The sequence below is a fragment of the Dama dama genome, chromosome 27, assembly GCF_033118175.1.
Source record: "Dama dama isolate Ldn47 chromosome 27, ASM3311817v1, whole genome shotgun sequence".
Taxonomy (NCBI): Eukaryota; Metazoa; Chordata; class Mammalia; order Artiodactyla; family Cervidae; genus Dama; species Dama dama.
This window is the reverse complement of record NC_083707.1, coordinates 45,954,847-45,972,636: the sequence shown is the minus strand read 5'-3', so window position 1 is coordinate 45,972,636 and position 17,790 is coordinate 45,954,847. Positions and strand designations below refer to the sequence as shown.

The 17,790-nt window shown below is 44.3% G+C and overlaps 1 protein-coding gene across 3 annotated transcripts in view; it reads left to right on the top strand.

Moving 5' to 3' along the window:
- EPG5 (ectopic P-granules 5 autophagy tethering factor) overlaps positions 1 to 15,591 on the top strand; it is a 130,770-nt gene extending 115,179 nt beyond the window's left edge. For 2 of the 3 annotated variants that reach the window (XM_061130929.1, XM_061130928.1), the window contains exons 40-44: positions 2,865 to 3,107; positions 5,288 to 5,504; positions 5,961 to 6,176; positions 7,861 to 7,975; positions 10,737 to 15,590. In XM_061130929.1, the coding sequence (XP_060986912.1) occupies positions 2,865 to 3,107; positions 5,288 to 5,504; positions 5,961 to 6,176; positions 7,861 to 7,975; positions 10,737 to 10,919 (974 nt within the window). In that variant the 3' untranslated portion in view covers positions 10,920 to 15,590. Of the gene's footprint in view, positions 1 to 2,864; positions 3,108 to 5,287; positions 5,505 to 5,960; positions 6,177 to 7,860; positions 7,976 to 10,736 lie in introns of all 3 variants that reach the window. The other variant, XM_061130930.1, reaches the window with a different exon arrangement.
- The last annotated feature ends 2,199 nt before the right edge of the window (positions 15,592 to 17,790 follow it).

Below are 17,790 nucleotides of genomic sequence, written 5' to 3'. Positions count from 1 at the left end.
CTGCTAATGTGAGAGGCATAAGAGATGTGGGTTTGATCCTTGGGTCGGGAAGAGCCCCTGGAAGAGGATATGGCAATCCTCTTTAGTATTCTTGCCTAGAGAATCCCTGGACAGAGAAGCCGGATGGTTGGCTATGGCCACACAGACTCAGACACGACTGAAGCGACTTCAGCATGTACACACAGTAGCTAAGATGGGCTTCCCAGCTGGCTCCAGTGGCAGAGACCCCCCCCTGCCAGTGCCGGAGACATCAGAGATGGCGTTCAGTCCCTGGGTCAGGAAGATCCCCTGGAGGAGGGCACGGCCACCTACTCCAGTATTCTTGCCTGGAGAATCCCATGGACAGAGAAGCCATGGGCTACAGTCCATGGGCTGACAAGGAATCGGACACGACTTAGCACAGCATGCACATCAGTAATTACGTTAAATATGACTACGATTGTCACAGTGGATACAATAAGGAAGAAAAAAACAACCCAGCAGGAAAAAATGAACCAGACCCTTAAATTGACATGCTATAAAAGAGAATATTCAAATAACCAATAAACATGTGAAAACATACTAAACCTTGTTAATATTCAAGGAGATGTAAATTAAGAACTTGATGATATACTCTGTCACACCCACGAGAATAGATAAAAAGGTTTCAATACCAAGTGTTGGTGAGGATGTGTATCAGCAGCATAACTCTCATATACTGTGAGTACAGAGTAAGTGGGTACAACCATTTTTTTTTTTTAAATATTTTATTTTTAATTGGAGGATAGTTGCTTTGCGATACTGTGAAGGTTTCTGCCATACATCAGCATGAATCAGCCATAGGTATGCACATGTCCCCTCCCTCTTGAGCCTCCCTCCCACTTCCCTCTCTATCCCACCTCATCTCTCTTAGGTTATCACATAGCACTGGCCTCGTTCCAGTTGGCTATCTATTTTACATATGGTAATGTATGTGTTTTAGCGCGACTCTCAAACCATCTCACCCTCACCTTCCCTCACTGTGTCTGAAAGTCTGTTCTTTCTGTCTGCGTCTCCTTTGCTGCCCTGCAAATAGGGTCATGAGTACCATCTTTCTAAATTCCATGTATATGCTTTTATATATGATGTTTGTCTTTCTCTTTCTGACTTACTTCACTCCATATAATAGGCTCTAGGTTCATCTTCATTACTTCAGTAGAACAGACTCAAATGTGTTTCTTTTTATAGCTGAGTAATATTCTGTTGTGTGTGTGTACCAAAGCTTCTTTATCCATTCACCTGTCAGTGGACATCATGAGAAATGCTGGGCTAGATGAGTTATAAGCTGGAATCAAGACTGGCAAGAGAAACATCAACAACCGCAGATGTGCGGATGATAGCGCCCTAATGGCAGAAAGCGAAGAGGAACTAAAGAACTTGATGAGGGTGAAGAAGGAAAGTGAAAAAGCCGGCTTAAGGTGGAAGCAGTGACAGATTTCCTCTTCCTGGGCTCTAAAATCACTGTGGACGGTGACTGCAGCCATGAAATCAGAATACAATTGCTTCTTGGCAGGAAAGCTATGACAAACCTAAACAGAAGAATTAGCTGGCAATGCTGGAGAAATTGATTTAGAGTTGGTTGTATGTAACTGTGCCATGAAGATTGAATAATAGCCAGGCAAAGCAGTGAAAGGCATTCTCAGTTCAGTTCAGTCTCTCAATCATGTCTGACTCTTTGTGACCCCATGGACTGCAGCACGCCAGGCTTCCCTGTCGATCACCAACTCCCAGAGTTTACTTGTCCATCACTCGATCCATCTCATCCAACCATCTCATCCTCTGTGGTCCCCTTCTCCTCCCACCTTCAATCTTTCCTAGCATCAGGGTCTTTTCAAATGAGTCAACTCTTCGCATGAGGTGGCCAAAGTATTGGAGTTTCAGCTTCAACATCAGTCCTTCCAAGGAATACCCAGGACCGATCTCCTTTAGGATGGACTGGTTGGATCTCCTTGCAGTCCAAGGGACTCTCAAGAGTCTTCTCTAACACCACAGTTCAAAAGCATCGATTCTTTGGTACTCAGCATAATCAATAAAGCCGAAGTAGATGTTTTTCTGGAACTCTCTCGCTTTTTTGATGATCCAAACAGTTGTTGGCAGTTTGATCTCTGGTTCCTCTGCCTTTTCTAAATCCAGTTTGGTGTCTGGAAGTTCACGGTTCACGTACTGTTGAACTGGCTTGGAGAATTTTGAGCATTACTTTACTAGCGTGTGAGATGAGTGCAAAGGCATTCTAGAAACATCTTAATTACAAGAGTGGCATACTAGAAACATTAATCAGGATCAGTTCTGGTTTTTAAGAAAATATTTGTTGGCTCAGTTGATGGTGAATGGGAAGGGGAGAGGCTGCGATCTATTAGGAGGCTTATTGGAATCATTTTTGTTCCCATGAGTCATATTAAAAGATAGATTAAAATCATTATTCACAGATGCAAAGTGGTATATATAGAATGGATAAACAAGGTCCTACTGTATAGCACCAGGAACTAAATTCAATATCGTGTGGTAACCATAATAGAAAAGAATATGAAAAAATGTATGTGTGTGTGTGTGTGAGAGTCACTATGCTGTATGGTAGTAATTAACACAACATTGTAGGTCAGTTATGCTTCAATAAAAAATAGTTTTTTTTTTTAAATTTTAAAAAAATTAGGAAAAATTGAGGGGAAAAAAGGTTTTAAGGTCTTGCAGTAGTTCCTGCTTTGCTCTTCAGAGTATTTATATGCCACATCCTATCTGTAAAATCTAAGCACTATCCAGGATTTTCTTTCTGGCCCCTGGAGAGCAGCCAGTTTGAAACACTGTTGTCCAGCAGCCTTTTGCAGGTATGTGTCTGTGTTCCCTTTTAGATCTGGATAGCCAGACCCGCCACATGGCCCTCAGCAGCCTCTTCATGGAAGTCCTAATGATGATGAACAATGCCACTGTCCCAACGGCAGAGTTCCTACGAGGCAGTATCCGGACCTGGATCGGGCAAAAGGTGCACGGGCTGGTGGTGCTGCCACTGTTAACAGCCGCCTGCCAGAGCCTGGCTTCTGTCCGCCACATGGCCGAGACGACGGAAGCCTGCATCACTGCTTACTTCAAGGAGGGTAAGAGTACCCTCTTACCCTCAGTAGGCTCTCAGTCAATCCATCTTTTCCAGGGAAGATTAGGTGGCTCAGTAGTAAAGAATCCACCTGCCAATGCAGGAGATGCAAGAGACACAGGTTCAATCCCTGGGTTGAGAAGATCCCGTGGAGTAGGAAGTGGCAACCCGTTCCATTATTCTTGCCTGGAAAATCCCATGGACAGAGGAGCCTGATGGGCTGTAGTCCATGGGGTTAGAAAGAGTCAGACACGACTGAGCGACTGAGCGCGCTCACTGAAGGAGATACCTTTCCAGACCCTTCCCGTTGAAGGATTGTACCTCTCTGATATCTCTGTAAATGTTGTTCATGTTTCAGGGTATAGTTTGTTTTCTTCATGAAGACAACCTTTGGCCCATGTTGCTACCATATTGTTTCAAGGAAGGGAACCTCTAACTCATTAAAATGAGGGGTTTTGTAGTGTCAGACCAATCCTCTTGTGATAGGTAAATTGTGTCTGTCATAGGCCTAGTCATAGTCCTAAAAGCAAATGCTATAAACCAGAATCTTTGTAATTATCCACTATATTAATTTCCTCTATTTTGTCACTTGTTAAAAATTTTCTTAGGTCCTTTTATTGCTTTTTGTCATATGTTTTAACTATTATGAAGAAATTCTCTCCCTTACCCCCATGCCCATTCCTGATTTGTCTTTCTTATTTCCTACCTGTAAACTCGCAGATTCTGGCAACAGCTTGGCCTGGTTAAGAAGAACTGCTCAGAGCAGTACCTCTTAACTCTGATGCCCAGATACACATGCTCATGCCCACAGTAGGGGAGGAGGACGACTACTGGACTGAGAATGCCGGGAGGTGCCTGTGACCTGCCCCTGCCCTTCCTTGGCAGCACACGAGCCTCCATGTTCCCATGTCCCCCTGTGGAAAGTTCTGTGCTGTCCCCATGTCACCGTACTCGCATTCCCGCCCCCAAAACTGAGAAGCATCAGGATAACCCTCTTGCTCCAGATTTGTTTACTAATTGTTACTGAAATCAAATTCAGTTTTTCTCTTTATGAAGCATTTTCAAGAATTTGTGTATTTAAGATAGGAGTCAAATGAAACTTTGATGCTTAAAAAAATACTTTTGATGGATAAAGTTTCAGGGAGTGTTTAATGGGAGGATTCCTACGTGCTGTCTCTCATGAGTCCTTTGTCCCTCTTCAAGCGGAACAGCACGCTGCTCCCAGGGAGTGAGGTCACTGTGTGAGGCAGGCTTGGGTCTCCTTTAGTAAACATTGTCTTTATGACAAAACTGCTTAGTCTCGCTCCCCTTTCTTGAGATATGAATTGTCTCCTGACCTTGTGACCATATTATCCCTTGTTCCCTTGGTAATGGTTACTGTACATTTGGTTTTCTGATCTCTATCATTGCCGAAAGAAATTTCTTGTACCACAGCCTACATATACTCAGAGAAAAATCATTACAGTACCTTTGCTCCATCAGAGCTTAGGTCCTCCCTGTGTTCTCTTTCTCTTTCTCTCTCTCTCTCTCTCTCTCTTTTTCTGGCTGATTGGAGCGTGGAGACCCGTCGTGCTCACTTTCCTGCCCTGGCTTCTAAGACCCTCTCGAGAAGAGCCTTTGTGCCTTCACCCCCTCGGGGGGTGCCTGGTGCCTTCGTGAGCGATGCAAGTCCTGTGTCAAGGGCTTTATTGGTCCTCTGCGTAAGCCAGGGAATATCAGCCTCTTTCTCTCTTTTGCTTTCTTATCGTCGACTCCATACCAGGTTTCAGTCCATTAAAGGACCCCAACATAAAGTAATAAATAATATCCCCCAGAAAAGCTGAAGTGTTCGTAACATACTTGAAAATGGTATTCGGTAAATTAAAATTCTTAGATGACCGGGACAGGCAGTGTCTGTGATTTTAATGGTCATAGTATGGTGAGAGAGGGATTTATGAAAATGCAGCCACAACGCCTGACTTCTTAACCCTCTACACTGGCATCATCCACAGCCAGGACACAGACATTAAGCTTGAGGGCTTGCAGTGCAAACCGTGAGACATTGTCAGGCCCTCTGAGGCCAATGTGAGTGGTGTTTTCTCGACATAAAGCTTTTAAATTTTAAAGTGAAAGGCTCATTAGAGCAGTTAAGTAGTTTGATTCTTGCTCTTACCTTGTTCTCTCCTCTCGGTGTTCCTTTCTTAGGCTCCCTCAACCAGAATCTAGGATGGGGCCCCATTCTGGTGTCCCTTCAGGTACCCGAGCTCACCACTGAAGAGTTTCTGCAGGAGTGCCTGTCCCTTGGCAGCTACTTGACTCTCTACGTCTACCTGCTTCAGTGTCTAAATAGCGAGCAGACACTAAGGAATGAAATGAAAGTGCTGCTTCTCTTAAGCAAGTGGTTGGAACAGGTGTATCCGAGGTATGCTGACCCTCCGGTTGCTACAGCCAACCCACAGGTTGGGATAGCTGGGAATTTGGGCTTAGATTAGTGTCCATTTCAGTGCAGAGACCCAAGAAACAAGACTGTTTTGGGAAGATTTCCCTTGCATGGACCGATTTTATGAGCAGGCTTTTGCTTTCCTAAAACAGGCATTTCTGAAGCACCGCCTTTAGCTTTGATTCAGTTCAGTAGGTAGGGGTAGCAGCGTTTATCTCACTTGATTACAAGGACATCGAGCTCATATATGGTGACTGGCGTGTGGAAGGGGCAGTAAATGTCAGCTGCTCCTTTACTGTCCCAGTACTTTATCAACGTCGTAGCTTGTCAGCCTGAGCTTTGACAGGGCGAGATGTCCCTGATGCTGAAAGCTGCCGTGTGGACGTCTGGGTGAGTGGAGTGGAAGGCTCTCTCCCTGATTACCCCCCGCACCCTCAGCTCTGTGCAGGAAGAAGCAAAGCTGTTCCTCTGGTGGCACCAGGCCCTGCAGCTGTCTCTGGTGCAGACGGAGCAGAATGACTCGGTCTTGACAGAGGCTGTCATTCGAATCCTGCTTACGCTTCAAGGCCGGCAGAACCTGTTGGCTGAGGAGAGGCTCAGCTCGGGGATTCTCGGGGCAATTGGGCTGGGCCGGAAGTCACCCTTGTCCAACAGGTGAGGAGGCATCTGCCGCTGCTCTTGTAAGTGGGCCTCAGACACGTGCACCTGCCTAGGGGGCGTGATACTAGGTAGATTTTCTGTTTGGGGGCTAGGTTCCTTCTGGAGATTAATAAGAAATCAGAGCCTGATTACCTCTTTATATTTTAAAAAGCATGTTTATTTTTTCCATTTTAAAACAACTTTTATGTTCAAAGTTTTTTTTTTTTAGCAGTATCTCATTGTCTTTTGACTTTGTAACCTGACCACACTACTCATTGCTTTCTGCCTCTGAGCCAGTGACGGTGTGCGGTGTTAGGTTAAAATACCTGCTCAGCTGCTCCACTGCCAGCACTTTGTCAGGGAAACCCAGGTTCTGTGAGGGACTTGGTCTAGCAGAATTGTTAAGTCAAGATGACTGGAAGTTAAGGATGATTAATGAGAAGTAAATTCAGGTTTTTGTTGCTAAAAATTCCAAGGTGTGAAAGAATTTGCTATTAGTCCCATTTTATCCTCTAAGACTTATTTGTATCATGGTTTTTCTGCTAAAGGTCTTACCTGGTTTGAAAAACTCCCATATACCCCTACTCTGATGTCAGCATTCTTAGAGAATAACCACCCAGTCCAAACCAGTTTATATCATGCTCCTTTGTTTATGGTAGAATTTAGCAGGACTAAATTTGATATGATTTTTACTAAATTAAGTGTGATTTGATTCACTTAAATTGTGAAACACATGGCACATAAAATTTATCATGGTAACCCTTTTAAAATGTATAATACAGGGACTTCCATTGGGGTCCAGTGGTTAAGACTCTGTGCTTCCACTATAGAGGGCACAGGTTGGATCCCTGTTTGGGGAGCTGAGATCCCCCATGTCATGCAGTACAGCCAAAAACAAAAAAAGAAAAGAAAAAAATGTACAGTTCAGTGGTATGTAGTACATTCCCAGCATTGTTGCAGCCGTTACCACTGTTTTGTTCCAGATCATTTTCATCATCCCAGAAGGAAATCCTATACCTGCTAAGCAATCACTCTCTTTTTGCCTCTCCCCCAAGTCTCTGGCAACCACTCATGGATTTTCTGACTTTATGTATACCCTGTTCTGGACATCTCACATAAATGGAATCATATAATACATGGCCTCTTGTGTCTGGCTTCTTTCACTTAATGAAGTTTCAAGGCTCATCCGTATTTTAGCATGCACCAGTACTTATTTCCTGTTAATGATTGAATAGCATTCCATTGTGTGGACACAACTTCATTCATCAGTTGATAAACATTTGGGTTGTATCCACTCTTTGGCTGTTGTGAATAGTGTTGCTGTGTAAGTCACATACAAGGTTTTGTTAGAACACCTGTTTTCAGTTCTTTTGGAATTGTTGAGTCACGGTGTTTCTTTATATTTGTTCTCCATAGCACCTGCACCGTTTTTAACACTCCTACCAGCAGTGGCTGAGTGTTTCAGTTATGCTATATCTAATGGAAGGACCATAAAGATTCTTTGATCATATTTTAAATTTTCCCAAAGTGGCTAATAGTAGCAGCAGGTCTGGAGATGTGTTTAACTTACTTTTTTATTTTTATTTATTTATTTTTTTAACTTTTTTTTTTAATAGAAAATGTGATGTTTGTTATAAAATGCTTATTTAAATAGCCATTTACTTCCTCTACTTCCTCTGATTCTTCCCTAACACCTAAGGTTCCGAGTGGCTGCCCGAAGCATGGCTGCCTTCCTTTCAGTTCAAGTTCCTGCCGAGGATCAGATCCGCTTGAAGCCCAGCTCTGAGTTATATCTGACCATGAAAGCTCAGCAGGTCAGTAAAAAATTTCATGGTTAAGGGTTAGAAGTTTTCCACAGGAGGAGGGAAGGTGGCAGCTGTAGTCTTTTACACGTGAGGACCTGATGACCGTTATCAACAGCAGGATAGCTGCCCTCTGGTGGACTTTGCTTACTGGAAAATGGTGACCACGTGTGCCTGCCTTGGATTTTAAACCAGTTTTTGTAGGCACTTGCCCAGAATGCTGTTACTACTCTTGTAGAAGAAGCAAGATCATGGGCAAGCCAGCCTAGGGTCATCTTTGATTCTGATGACGTGACTGTGTGCTGACGCATCACACGCTGGGCCTGGGGACAGGCACAGAGGATGAGACTACAGTTGAGACCGATGGATGTCAGCTTGGAACCAAGGGAGTGGTTCCTGTTTCGTGAGTCTGGGGGTTGACTACTGTCCATGGTATCTGACATGGACAAAATGGTAGCTGTGAAAAATGACAGTTTATTCTAAAAATGTGGAAGGCCACATGGTAGCAGTCCTGTTCCCATAACTACTTTCACCCATAAACAGTACAAACGTACATAATACAAAATGATAGCCTTCATTCTTGAGTGCTTATTGCTCGCCAGGCACTGTTGAGTTTTAACTTACTTGATGTTAACGAGTTAAAGTTTTAACTCTTCTAATTCTCATAGCAACGCTAAACAACAGCAACTTTCATTATCCTTGTTTTGTTGATGAGGAAATACAGACAGAAAGAGGCTAAGGAATTTGTCCCGGATCACACAGCCACTAAAGGCTGGGGCTGGGAGTCCCTGGGCCTGTCTGGACCCAGCTTTGAGCTCTTGCCACTCTGCTGGACTGTGTCTGTACACAGGAAACACTTAGACCTCGTAGCTCTTGCCTTCTGCAGCATTGTCATGTCTGAGTCAGCCGTGTATAGTAGATATCTCAGTAGTAAGAGCAAAGATCAAGGGAAAAAATTAGCCGGTTCTTCACAGGTATCCTGATTTATACAGTACGTGATGTTTTGTCACAGATTAGTTAGACAGCCACCATTTGAATCCCTAATATCATATAAGAGCCGTCACAGGTGGGCAGATGAGTGTCCCAGGGGACGGTCGTGAAGTCAGTGACATGCATTTCAGGCTGCATTTGAGAAGTCTGCTCGCCTGTACCACCAGCAGCTGGGGCATGGCTTTGCTTTAGCTGTGGCCGGCAGGTCCCCCAGGCCTTGCTTGGCAGGCTTTGACGACCTTCCTTTAGATTTACAGCAATGACATGCTTGTCGTCTGGGTTTTCAGACTTGAAAGACTTCATCTTTTAATAAAATGATTACTCTTAGGCAAACTGTCAAAGTAGCTTATTCTTTAAAAAAAAAAAAAAAAAAAGAAAAGAAAGGAAGGTATGTGGGGTGGGGTGGCCGGGAGAGACAGATGGAAGCTGTGGTCAGTGGGAGTGTCTGTCCCTACTGATTCTTGTTCTTAGATTAATTCTTTTCACACAGCTATTAGCTTGGTACCAAAATCCCTTCCATTGTTTATTTTCAACCCAAAACTTCTGTCTTAAACCACTTGGTAACTTATTTCTAAGCTGCTTGTTCATTTACCATCCCCCACCTCCACCCCCAAATCTTCTGCCTCCTTATTTACTGAGCCAAGCAAATTCCTTCTTTTGGTTGTTATTATTGATTTATTTTAAAATTTTTAATTGGAGGACAATTGCTTTACAGTATTGTGTTCCTTTATGCCATTTATAAACATGAATCAGCCATAGGTATACACATGTCCCCTCCATCTTTTTTTTAAATTAATTTTTATTTATTTATTTATTTTTTCACTTATTTATTTTTAATTGAAGGATAATTGCTTTACAGTATTGTGTTGGTTTCTGCCAAACATCAAAATGAATCACCAAAGGTGCACCTATGTCCCCTCCTCCTTGAACCTCCCGCCGCCTCCCACCCCACCCTTCCCCTCGAGGCTGTCACAGAGCCCCTGATGGAGCGCCCTGTGTCCTCTAGTGCAGTGGTCCCCGTAAGTGAGAGGGGCACTTCATGGTTCATGTTCAGAATCCTAGGGGCGGCTAAGCTGCCTGTCTCCCTAAGAACCGTTGTGATTTTTTTTTTTTTTTTTGCTGTTTTTTCTAAATACAGCCTTTTTCTCTTCTCCCAGTATGAAGGGAGGAAAAATTAAAATTATGGAAATAAAGAATATTTTTCTTTATTCCTGAAGAGAAGCATGGGAATATCACTGCTGTTTCTGTTGGGTGGAAACCAGAGGAGCTTGATCTGTCTGCTGTGCAACCTTATCAGTCACCGTCAGCAGCACTTAGCCACTGGTTTCTTCTGAATTTTATCTAGTTACGGTTTAGTACGACATTACTCTGTAACCTGAGAACAAACCCAACAGCGCATTAAAACAGGTCTCACAGGTAACTGATGCCTGTGGTTTCTGGGTGAGGCTCCAGGAGAGGCGCAGAGGTTGTGCTGGTGGGGAGGGCTGCACCACTGGCACGGGGACAAGGAGGACGAGGAGGAAGCCAGTGGGGAAGGACCGGGAAACGGCACAGGCCAGGAAGAGGGATGTGGAAGGCGGCTGAAGCCAGAGAAGCTTGGGCTGCTGGCCTCCTTCTGCTTGTGGTTAATCAGTGTCTGCCTTTAAGAAGTCTAGCTCCAGTTCTGTAGCCTTCCCTGGAGGCTCCCAGTTGCACCAGATGACAACAGTAGGTGTGCTACCCCCGTGGGAATCGTGTTACATGTATCCGTGTGGTTAACCCTCTTGTCTCCCGTGTCTTTTAGGCTCTGAATGCTCTTGAATCCTTGACATCGAGTAAGCAGTATGTTGAATACCACGATCAGATATCGCAAGCTGCACAGTTTATAAAGCATCCTGGCCATTGCCTCCAGGATGGGAAAAGCTTCCTGGCTCTTCTTGTGAACTGTCTGTATCCAGAAGTGCATTATTTGGACAACATCCGATAGTAACTCAGAGGCTCTTGATAAACCTGTTGCTATTTATGTTTACATATAACTACTGTTGCACAAGTAACTTTGCTCAGTTTCACTGCAGTTTGGCCAATGAATTAGTTGACCATAGATGCAAGTTGTGAGTGAGCACTAGATAATTCTGTTGTGCATGTGCACATGTGTATGTGTTTCCTTAGTTCTTAGAACGTTCCAGAGACTTTGTAGCTTTTATATTCATCCAACAAGAGAAACTTACAAAGTTCTACTGGGTAGAGAACCACTCACAATTCCTGAATATTCAGTCATCTCATGAGACCCCAGGATGGGCGGTGCTTTTGTATGTCGCCAGTCTTGTCTTCTGTTTCATTTAAATGTCAAGACTCCTGTGCCAGATCTGACTACTTTGGGAATCATGTTGAACCCTTACTTTTGCACCCTAGTTGTGTTCCTTCAAAGTGAAAATGCTCTGAAAATTTATGCATTTCTCAAAGAGGGGGGAGGTATTCCCCACAGCTTAAAATATTTCTCGAGAGGCAGGGGAGATAAGAATGCTGAATCAAAGTCACTGTCTGGAATATGACCACTTGATCCTGGTTAAAGCGGACAGCAGAGGTGGTGACACGTCCATTTCCATCCAGCCATGGGTCCTTCTGGAGAAGAAGCCATTTGTTCTCAGTCGGGGGTGTGTGCTGGCAGCTGGTGGGGGGCAAGTCGTGCACAGGTGTTTTTTGTTTGATCCCCATGGCTGAGCGTGTTGGCAGGGCTTCCTCTCTGCAGTTCAGTGTAGATGGACGATCCCTTTGGTCTTAGCCTGGCCCACTCCTTCATTCACGTCACTCACTTGGCCCCTGTAGACATGTCACTTGCAGCTCTTGCCAGACCCCCAGTGTGATATCGAAAGGTCCTGCTGTTGAGAGAGGCAGAAACTGAGACCGCGATTCCTTGGTCCCCGCCTGTTTGTCCCCTCCAGACGTAAACTCAGACGAAGCTGGCAGACCTGCTGAGACACTGCGGGTCAGTGGAAACTGGGTCAGGTCCGGAGACCTCATTGAAGTTTGGCCTTTTGTAAATCGGCATGAGCCTGCTGTTGTTAGCAGTCTCTTCATCACCAAAGCTTGTCTACAGACGGCGTTGCCTTGTCTTGCTGCCATCTTCTTGCTCTTGTCCTATTGCCCCCTCACCACCTCACCCCGGAATTAGCACTTTGACTTCTGTCATCATACTCATAATTCTGTTGGTTCAAAATTGATTTTGTTTGTCCAGCTGGCATACCATGCCTTCTTTCAGGGTTATCTATAGCCTGAGAATATTTACCTAAAAAATGTGTAAATCACTGAGGACTTTTACCAGTGGGATGGGGTATAGGTTAAGCTAATGATAATCTCTTTCCAAATATCAATATGGGGTGCCTCCCCCAACAGTTGGAAGTGTGTAGGAGCTGTTCTTTATTTTGAATCTCTTTAGTTGAACAGAACAGTTCTGCCCCTCAGACATGCTCTGGTAAAGACCATCCCTGTTACCCTTCAATTCCTGTGGGCCACCAAGTACCCATCTCCGAGGGACGCATCTCAGAGCTTTCCTTGTTACACATTTTAGAAGCTGTGGGCCACTCCATGGCTGATTTGGCAACAAAGATTTTTGTGACAGGAAATGTTCTGTGTGCTGTTTTCTTTGAGGAAGATGTAATTACTGATATCCTAGAATGTGAAATTTTTGAGTGACAGTACATACATTCAAAGAAAATAATGTTTAATCTCAATTTTTGAAGATTTATAATATTTATAATGTATTTGCTCTGTAAAAATTATAAAAAAATAAATCAGTCTTTGGTTGTAGATGGTAAGAACCTGATTTTTAGGGACATCACACTATCTTGTAAAGTATTTCAGTTGTTAAAGTTGATGGAGATATTTTATGCCTGATTTCCTCTATTTTCTTGGATACCATCTGGATTATCAGAGATGGTTGGTAAAAGTACTTCCTCGTTATGCTTAACAGTGGAAGGTTTACTCACACATAGGTTCCCCTGAGAGGCTGTGGGCTAAGAAATGACTGTAATGACACTGAGATAGATCAAAAGGTGGCTACGTTGCTGTAGCCTCCTGGGAAAGAAGAGACCAGTCTGCCCACTGGCTTTCAGGAATAATGAGCCTTTGTTGGCAAAATAGTCACCTCCAGACAGCTCGGGGCCAGTTTCAGAGATAGCGGTGCTGTGTGTTGACACCGGGTCATTAAGACCAAGGAGTTGCCTGCTGAACAGCAGTGTTGAAGGTGACCAGCATAGACGTTCTCCGCACATGGCCAGCAGTGGCGTCTGGTTCAGGCTGGGATGCTGGCAGCTTCTGGGCTTGCTGAAGAGCACCTCTTCTGCTTCTCCACCTACCTCTCTGCAGTTCACACAGGAAGCAGAGAGGCACACTCCACCCCCAGATCTCCTGGTTCCCCCACCTCACTGCAGAGAGCGGGAGGCACCGATGCCAAGGGAGGGAGGTCCTGCGGATGCATCTGCTCGGCCTGGCGGAGCCTGGACCACCCTCCATGTTCCTCAAGCCCCTGGTTCAGAGTTTGACCACCAGTCTGTTGGCCCGGTCACGTCTGCCTCCCTGGGGTTGCCCGAGTCTCTCTGTTCTTTGAGGTGGGGGAAGCCGAGTCCAGAAAATGGAAACCCCACAGCAGCCCAGCCTCTCTTTAACCGAGTGCCAGCCTGCTTCCTTCCTTGCAGCTAGTGTGTCCACATTGTACCAGTAGAGTGCCTACGTCCTTTTTTCCTTTTGAGTGAAGGTGAGACACAGTTTTCTATTGGATTTTTAAACCTAAAATTAATAATTTCTGGAGCAGGAAGCAGGTGTTACAGAAGCATGGCCTTTGAGGTCAGCAGGTGCATTGAAGCTCATCTGGCCCCACCTCTCAGCAGGGATCCCAGGCCTGGTCCTCCAGCCTCCCCCTTGCCCCTTCCTGTGGCCACTAGTCCCACCCCTTATGGACAAGCCCAGATGACCACTGGTAGCGGCTGTTCGTAGTTCTACTTTATACTGGGCTGAAACTGGCCTCCTGGTGACACTGGTTACAGTTCTGCTGGAGCTACTGTCCTGCCCCTTTACAGCAGATAGTCCTTCACACCTTTGGACATTTTCATACCTCACCAGCCCTCTGAGCCTGCCGTCTGCCCGCCCCTCAGCCTTCTTCAGGCTGAATGCCTAGTGCCTCTAGTTAGTCCTCTTCCCTTCAATGTCTGCCAGCGCTGCCCTTCAGAAAGTGACCCCAATTAGCTCATATTATTAGCAAGGGGCCATGCCCAGGAATATAGTAGCTCAGGTGGTGCTAGTGGTAAAGAGCCTGCCTGCCAGTGCAGGAGATGTAAAAGACACTGGTTCATTCCCTGGATCGGGAACATCCCCTTGAGGAGGAAATGGCAACCCACTCTAGTATTCTTGCCTGGAGAATTCCATGGACAGAGGAGCCTGGAGGGCTACAGTCCATGGGGTCACAAGGAGTCAGACACGACTGAGTGACTGAGCGCACATGCCCAGGAATAGCAGGGCCAGGACTCAGGTGAGACAAATGAGGTACCCAGAGCACATGCATAAGCTGGCACCACCTGCAGGCACCAGGAGCATGTGCCTCCTTAGGTTTTGTGCCCTGAGACTGGCGTCTGCCTTGGGGGTTGGCCAAACACTAGTGTGGGTCCAGCAGCACTGCTCGCTGCCCTGGATACACGGGCAGCATCAGCTCAGCAGCTGTGCCCTCTGCTTGGCACATTCAGTCATCAGTGAGTCAAGCTCCAGAGCTTGGTTTATCATCAGTTGCTGCCAAAGACTGGTCTCATCACCGGCCTGCATGATAACGTCCGACAATAGGGTGCTTTGCACTTATCCTTCAAAACTATCTCCTGCAATTTGGACTGTTACAGCTTATTTTGAGATACTGTTAATATTTAAATTTGAACTGAAAATTATTCTGCTCAGTTAATTTTGTCTTATTAAGCAAAGTGGAGAGTATAATGGGCAAAATAAGTGTGTTGCTTAAAAAAGAAATAGAAGTCTCCTCCTGTGATCTTCCGTTTGTATCTGGGTTGTGCTGGATAAAGTTCTTGGCTTCGCGCCAGGTGCTAATACTGACCTTGTTCTGGTCTGTGATGATCCTGGTGCATGATGACTGACCCTCTGGCATGACAGAGGCACCATGTGTCCTGTAGAGGCTGTGCTTGACATTCTCTTCAGTCTAGACAGTGTTTCCCAGGTGACTCAGTGGTAAAGAATTGGTTTGATTTCTGATAACAATAACTTGAAAGAAAATAAAACTACTGACTCTATTTTGGGATAATGAAACCACTAAGGAATGTTCTTCATTAAAACTTTTATTTTTTAATGTACATATGTAATATCTCGTGAGCACTGAGGGTTCAGATTTATTATTCTTTCAGTGGCTTAATTATTCAAGTGGCAGCAAATACTTCTTACGTGTGCTCAACATTTTTCCTTTCCACTTGCCTAGTGTGGCCTTTAAAAACCATAGCTTATTTTGGTCATTAAATGTGTAATATTCACTTCTTATTCATTGTTCACATTTTACATGCTTGTACAGAGGATGAGTTTTTTTATATAGTGATGAGACATGAAGAAATGAAAAGTAGTTAAGTATAATTCTGCAAATAAACTAGATTCAAACCTAATTTACATGTAGTAGATGTCTCATTTTTGCCAAGTTGGTTGGCAGGTCTTTTTAGCTGGAAATCACAAAAAGAAAAATGTGTAATTAGAAAGCTTATAATGGGTAGACATTTAACCACAATGGATGAGGGCTCTAGTTTCAAAGAGAACCTAAGACTTGGGGGTTTAAGAATTGGAGTAGACAGATGATCTCAAGAAAGTTGAGGAGAGCTCTGAGGTCTGTAATGTGTTTGTGACCCGGGTAGGAGAAGCACATGAAACTGCAAAGGCTCCCACCACCTAAGCTCCTAGGTGGGGGTGGGGGAGCCTCCGAGAGGGAACCAAGCTGCCAGGCAGGGCAGAGTAACCCAAGCAGGTTCACAATCTGCTCCAGAAATCACTTTATATCGGAAAGCTAGGGAGTTCTTCCTTAGCTTTCATTTCCATTACATTTAGACACTTCTTGAATGGGCCAAAGTAAGGTGGGAGGGCCTGCACTTTTGACTTCGGATTTCCCAGCAGGAAATGGCAGGAGTGGACATGGACATTTTAGGAATCAGTGAACTAAAATGGACGGGAATGGGTGAATGTAACTCAGATGACCATTATATCTACTACTGTGGGCAAGAATCTCTTAGACGAAATGGAGTAGCCCTCACAATCAACAAAAGAGTCCAAAATGCAGTATGTGGATGCAATCTCAAAAAAGAATGATCTCGGTTCGTTTCCAGGGCAAACCATTCAACATCATAGTAATCCAAGTCTGCCCTAACCACTAATACCTTTGTTGAAGTTGAACGGTTCTATGTGAAGACCTACAAGAACTTCAGGAACTAACACCAAAAAAAATATGTCCTTTTCACCATAGGGGACTGCAATACAAAAATAGGAAGTCAAGAGACACCTGGAGTAAAAGGCAAGTTTGGCCTTGGATTGCAAAATGAAGCAGGGCAAAGGTTAACAGTTTCTTTGCCAAGAAAACACACTGCTCATAGCAAACACCCTCTTCCAACAACACAAAAGACAATTCTACACATGGACATCACCAGGTTGTCAATACTGAAATCAGATTGATAATATTCTTTGCAGCTGAAGATGCAGAAGCTCTACACAGTCAGCAAAAACAAGATCAGGAGTTGGCTGTGGCTCAGATCATGAACTATTACTGCCAAATTCAGACTTAAATGAAGAAAGTAGGGAAAACCGTTAGGTCATTTAGGTATGACCTAAATAAAATCCCACTTATACAGTGGAAGTGACAAATAGATTCAAGGGATTAGATCTGAACAGAGTGCCTGAAGAACTATGGATGGAAGTTTGTGACATTGTAAAGAAGGTGGTGAGCAAAATCATCCCCAAGAAAAAGAAATGTAAAAAGGCAAAATGGTTGTCTGAGGAGGCCTTAAAAATAGCTGAGAAAAGAAGTGAGAGGCAAAGGAGAAAAGGAAAGATATACCCAACTGAATGCAGAGTTGCAAAGAATAGGAAGGAGAGATAAGAAAGCCTTACGTGAACAATATAAAGAAATAGAGGAAAACAATAGAATGGGAAAGACTAGAGATCTCTTGAAGAAAATTAGAGATACCAAGGGAATATTTGATGCAAAGATGGGCACAATAAAGGACAGAAATGGTACGGACCAAACAAGCAGAAGAACATTAAGAAGAGGTGGCAAGAATACACAGAAGAACTATACAAAAATGTCTTAGTGACCTGGATAACCATGAGGGTGTGATCACTCACCTAGAGCCAGACATCCTGGTCCTGGAGTGTGAAGTCAAGTGGGCCTTAGGAAGCATTACTACAAACAAAGCTAGTGGAGGTGATGGAATTCCAGTTGAGCTCTTTTCAAATCCTAAAAGATAGATGGTGCTGTTAAAGTGCTGCACTCAGTATGCCAGCAAATTTGGAAAATTCAGCAGTGTCCACAGGAAACTGAAAAAGGTCAGTTTTCATTCCAATCCCAAGAAAGGCAATGCCAAAGAATGTTCAAACTACCACACAGTTGCACTCATTTCACATGCTAGCAAGGTAATGCTCAAAATCCTTCATGCTAGGCTTCAATAATACATGAATGGAGAACTTCCAGATGTACAAGCTGGATTTAGCAAAAGCAGAGGAACCAGAGATCAAATGTCCAACATCTGTTGGAGCATACAAAAAGCAAGGGAGTTCAGAAAAACATCTACTTCTGCTTCATTGACTATGTTAAAGCCTTTGGGTAGATCACAAAAAAC